This window comes from Thunnus thynnus, chromosome 10 (genome assembly GCF_963924715.1).
Source record: "Thunnus thynnus chromosome 10, fThuThy2.1, whole genome shotgun sequence".
NCBI lineage: Eukaryota > Metazoa > Chordata > Actinopteri > Scombriformes > Scombridae > Thunnus > Thunnus thynnus.
In genome coordinates this window covers 15,170,234-15,176,027 of record NC_089526.1, presented here as the reverse complement: position 1 = coordinate 15,176,027, position 5,794 = coordinate 15,170,234, and the positions used below count along the sequence as shown (strand labels likewise).

Sequence of the window (5,794 nt, the reverse complement as noted above, 5' to 3'; positions counted from 1 at the left end):
GTATTTTGGTTAACTTCCTGTATGTTCTCTGGTTTTTCCAAACCTTGTGCTGTCCTCTTTATGTCCCCACTATGTGTCTTTTTCTTTTTAAATATATATTTCTTACACCCTTTTTGTCTTTTTTAGATAGTATACAGTATAGAGCGGACAGGAACTATGGTGAGAGATATGGGAGATGTCATGCATCAAAATGCCCCAGCTGGACTTGAACCAGAGACGTTCCTATCACATGGTCAGCATCTTAAACCTCTAGGCCTCGCCCCAAAAATAACTCACCGTGTCTCTGACCATACTCATGCAATACTTCCCCCGTCCCTCTCCGGCCTCTTTTGTCCCATCATCCCATGCCCATCCTTACTCCTCTCCTTTCTGTCAAACAACAATATTTGCTCATCTGCGTCAAAGAGCAGCAGGGTTTGTGATACAGTACAGTGCAGCCTTTGAGTCAGACAGACAGAGACGGGCAGTTGCTACAGGGAGACACAGAAACACCAGGCAGCGAGTACACACAAGAGCGGGAAAGACCTTCGAGAGTCGCAGACGTGCTGACACAGACACACAAACAAAAGTATGAGGATTTCTCTCCACTTCGAGGTTTTGGATTATTGTCTCTTTTTCTGCATAGCACACCTATTACCTGCCGCTTTCCAGCCTTTTCCACCACTTCAGCACTATTGTTTCTCAGGTTTTTCTTCTTCATAACATGCAATCTTTAGTTATGTTGTGTTCCAAAATAGACACATGCTCATATTTTTCTCAAGGTAAAGATAAAAATGACTCAGTGAATAACAGAAATCATAGTCTTTATTTAAGGCTACATATTATTCATTATTGTAAACATCAGTTACAGTCAACACAAGTTGAGGCCATGCAAAGCATTGCATGATCCATAATAATAAGTACATTTTCACACCCAACATGCAGGTTATGATTATAAAAAAGTCAGGGTTCAAGGGAAGCAAACAAAAGACTGTTGACCCAGTCAAACATAATTCATTATGTCAACAAACAATGTCTCAGAAAAATGTCCCAACGAGGTCCAGACCAGTCACAACCAGTTGTTCAAAAACAAACATTTTCTTTGATTGTTCTCTGAAAACAAGCAGAAGTGCATCAAGGTTTTATTGGAAATGCTTGTACATGCACAACATATGGCATTAACTCATCTTTCCTAATATTATATAGTACAGGATTTATTAGAGACAAAAATTCACTTTACTAAATAAACCGGCTCTCTCTGTTGATTTGGGTTTAATGGCATCACACAAGTAATCACTTTAGTAACCACTTGTTTAAAAATGTTTTACTTTACCAGAGACATTAATGTAGTATCAGGAAAACATTTAAAACAAAATGATCATTTTGTGAGAACTTGCTTACTACAGCAATTAAAGACATATTATTTTATATGATGGTTGGACAGATTTAGCAAATAAAGCATTATTTCAGTAATACATCTAACAGAGATTGTCAGTTTGCACTCAGTTAAAACCCAAATATTATTATTTAATCTCCTAATAAGAAATATTATCCTTTGACCAAGCTTTTATACAAAGTGCTATCATTTCATCAATGGTCTTTGGTGCCTATTGTGGAAATCATAAAGCATTCATTTACAGTACTTTTCACACATATGTGTGTATACCAGAAAACATACATGTACAGACTCACATTATCGTCTCAACTGTTAGAGAGACACCCACATTACTGCAGTGGACTGCTCTTGCGGCAGAGCTGATTTGCTGATGTCAGCGTCTGCCGATTGCGTCTATGTTTCCCAGTCAATAGTGTGTAGAAGAACGGATTCACACATGAGTTTCCATATGTCAGCCCCGTGAGGATACGGTTCACTGTCACCTGTGTCCCCACTGGTACTGTCCGCAGCATGTCGGGCTGGTACAGAGGCAGCAGCTGCCAGATCCAGAAAGGGAGGAAGCAGGCCCAAAAGGCCAGGACAATGCCCAGGATGAGGAGCAGGACTTTAGGTTTGGGAGCACGGGGAGGGCAAGCAGTACTGCTCCCAGTGGCCCAGGCAGACTGAGTCTGAGAAACCCAGTAAAGCCGGCCTAAAGTAGCATAAAGAGCTCCAATGGCCAGCCCAGGACCAAGAATGCTGGTGCAGAACAGCACGCTCAGATAGGCCTTGGAGCTCTGCTCATCCCATGCAGGCACACACAGCTGGCCCTCCTGGTTCTCCCCGTCCTCCAGGTGGAGAGTGATCATCATGGGCAGGCTAAGAGCCACAGCCAGCCCCCAGGCCAGGCCCACACGCAGCAGGCCAGAGGAGTTGGAGGAGGAGGTGCGGAGGGGATGGGCCACAGCCCGGTAGCGGTCCAGACTCATGGCGGTGAGAGTGAAGATGGAGGCGTGCATGGTGAGGAGGTCCAGGCTCAGGAGGAGGCGGCAGCCCAGCTCACCAAAGGCCCAGTCGGACGCCAGACTGTCATACACAATGAAGGGAGCGGTGAAAAGGTAGAGCAGATCAGCAAGAGCAAGGCTCAGCACCTGCAGGTGAAGAGAGGAGGAGGAGGAGGAAGAGGTGATGGGAGAGGAAGAAGGGGAGGAGGAGTTGGCAAGGCAGGATGGTACAGGTACTCTCATTAGGCAGCAGGTCAGTCCCGCTCCATGTCTTCTCCTACTTCTCCTGCGCCTCAGGAGGAGGACCAGAGTGTACAGGTTCCCAGTGATGCCCAGCAAGGAGAGGAGAGAGAGGAGCGAGCAGAACAGAGCTGTGGAGGCCAGGCTGGGTGATGGAGAGATGGAGGGAGAGGAGGAGGGCACAGAGAAATTGGGGATAATAGAGGAGGTGTATTGGGAAGGAGGAGGCAAAGAACCTGAGAGGTCCATAATGAGAATTTAGAAAAGGTTTGATTGTTAGTATTGAAATGTCAAACTGTTTTAGTAAACAGATGCAAAGTAAAATGAGACAGATTAAAAGGAGGCGGAGGAAGAAAAAGATGGAGAGGAGAACAAAAGGATATTTTGTCAGTGATGTTATATTTGTTATATTTCTCTGGTTTCTGGTGATTTTATTTGTTTCATTCAAGGGTTAAGAACAACAAAACTGATTTGTGTCTCTGCAAAGTGATTTTATGTATATTTTGAATAGTGACACCTAAAATAAATAAAGTCATATAAACATGTAGTTGAAATGAACATGTCAGCAAAACCATGATGGTTTATGTTTTAGCAGAAATCTGTTCTGGTTGGCTCAGTCTTCACAGTTTTATAGTTTCATGGGGAGCCAGGCGGGACAGCCATGGTTTTAGTAAAATAATTGGATTTTCAGAGTAGGAGGGCTCCAATTGAGGTTGTAAATCTGGACTGAAACCTTTGAAAGCCTGTAGGTCAACAGTTGGGCAACAATTAGGTTAAGTGGGAGACACTGAAAGACCTACAAGATGTCTTAGAAGTTGGTTCATGCAAAAACAAGTTCTTATATATAAGTTTTAGTTTATATTTCTGGGTTTATGTTGTGTGTTTTTGATGTATGCTTGACTTAAAGTTTTTAATTTTTAAAAGATAAACTGAAACTCAAGTCACACTTTGTTCCTCCAGAGATGGAGATAGATATTTTACATTAGCATTTTTGTCAGTTGTGATACTTTCTCCAAAGACTGATGATTTTCTGCAGAAATGTAATCTGCAGCGACATCAAAGCAGACGCGGGGTGCCTGACAGGAACGGCCTGTATGACACATGGTAACCCAGGTGGCACCGGGGTTAAGAGCTACTGTTGAACTGTGGAGGAGCAGCCAAACCCCTGCAGTGCTGCGCGCCTCCATGAGTTTACCGGCTCCCTTTAAATAACAGTTGCGTCATAGCTATTCATGACAGGACCTTGAAATCCTTGCAGGTCAAGATTGAACATTATTTAGATCTACTCGGATCATTTTCTTTTAAGTTGTAACCTTTCATACAAATGCTTGTAGTCTATGCAGTTTAAAATAGGTGAATAATTACATATTTTTCTCAATAGGCCTAAAACACAGAAGCTAAATATTCCATAATGAACATAATTCATCATTTTGATAAGATATTGGAAGGTCACAGATAATGGAAAAAGTTCATTGTGTAATAGCCTATTTTTGGGCCATAATCAATGCTATAAAGAGGCCATTCACAAATTAATATGTAGGCCTGTCCACACAGTATTCACATAGGCCTCGTTGAAAATATTTATCAGCCATTTATCAACCATATTTAAAATTATTAATCTTACCTTATTAAAGATGCTGTAAAAATAATATTCCATGGATTTCTTTTGTGAAGAAGTTCAGTTTCCATTTTGAAATCTCCCTCCTTTTCTCATCTTGAAATCTTGAATCCCTCTTCAATCACAAAATAAGGATGTTTTTTTATCTTGAGCAGGAGGAACTGGTGGTCAAGAGTGTATATGGTGAAAATCTACCGACAAACTTTGTGATCTGAACTCTCATGTCCCGTCCGGTTCTGCTCTGTGTCTCCTCAGCTCCAGCTTTGATGTGTCTGAGTCAACGGGAGAGGAGTGTGTGTGAGTGAGTGAGTGGAAAGGGGGTGGGATGCTGAGTGAGGGGGGCTTATCCTGCACACTGTTGAATATGAATATTACGTTGTGTTGCCCCGAACTGGGGTTCAGGGAACCTCAACTGAGTGAACTCAAGTTTTATCTTTTTTTATTCATTGGAAGCAGAACAATAACACAATATATAGCATCATAGATTTCACTCTCCATCAAAAAATAATGACAGGAAAGTTATTTATAACAGTCTATTTTGGCCTCAACAAATGAGATATGTGGTTGAAATTGGTTCAATTTTGGCATCAAAACCTTTGAGAATCCATGAACAAGTTTCATCCTAAAAACACTCACTTCATGATAATTGCAGTAAGACCATTTTAGTTGCTTGAATTATGACTGAAAAAGCATTCTGAGTATAATGTGGCCCACAGCGGTGATGAGTAATGGTATTAGAATTTAAAACACAGATGAAGTTAATATTAGTGTGTGCTTTAAATGCATGTTTTGGAGCCACATGTTTTGGGGGATTTACAGTAAGTCTGATCATGGTTCAATGACTCTCTAATGGTTTCAATACCTTTGAGCCAGGCATAAATCTCATTGTGAACTCACGGCATAGACTTTCTTTCCATAAAAGTCAAGAATCTGACCATAGATGGTATCGTAACATCACATTTTGGCAAATAATCAGGTGCTGTACAAGTCACAGATATGGCCATTACATTAAGGTCTGAAAGCTACCAATTTGTTGCGATGGATTTATGAAATCTGGATGTTTTAAAACATAAAGAGAGGAATGGGTTTTATTTTTGCTGCCAGTGCATTTTCATGTGATGACTTACTGGATAAAAAAAGCATGTGATGAAGAAGATAAACTTACTATAGGAGGGTCTTGATTTCCTATATGACTGACTTCAGTTAGTTATAGTTAGAAATATTTTTATTACACAATCAAAGCCACTAAAAACAAAATAGTGTTTGTATTGTTCACACATTCAGATACAAAATGTGATACTGAACAGTGGCTGAGCATTACCAATGAGAACATCAATGGAAAATGACTAAGCAATAATAATTTGTTAAAGGACACGTTCACAATTTCTCGAGTCTGTCTTAAAACAACAGCCATGTGCCCAAATCAACATTGAAAAATGTTTTTCTTGCTGTAATCATTCTTCCTGTTCATACTGGCCATTAAGATCCATTCATGATGTACTTTCAATGTAAGTGATAGGGAACAAAATCCACAGTGCTCCTCCTTAATCAAATCAATACCCTTCAAAGTTGCTGTGT

At 40.8% G+C, this 5,794-nt stretch overlaps 1 protein-coding gene across 1 annotated transcript; it reads right to left on the bottom strand.

Annotated features, from left to right (window-relative positions):
• Positions 1 to 738: 738 nt before the first annotated feature.
• On the bottom strand, positions 739 to 5,130 carry uts2r3 (urotensin-2 receptor 3). The gene is made up of 2 exons (XM_067601364.1): positions 4,223 to 5,130; positions 739 to 2,893 (listed from the first exon to the last, which is right to left on the bottom strand). The coding sequence occupies exon 2, from the start codon at positions 2,845 to 2,847 to the stop codon at positions 1,705 to 1,707; it is 1,143 nt and encodes a 380-aa protein (XP_067457465.1). The 5' UTR covers positions 2,848 to 2,893; positions 4,223 to 5,130; the 3' UTR covers positions 739 to 1,704.
• Positions 5,131 to 5,794: the final 664 nt, after the last annotated feature.

Coding starts and splice junctions, on each gene's coding strand:
- uts2r3 (XM_067601364.1), bottom strand. CDS start 2,847: ATGGACCTCTCAGGTTCTTTGCCTCCTCCTTCCCAATACACCTCCTCT.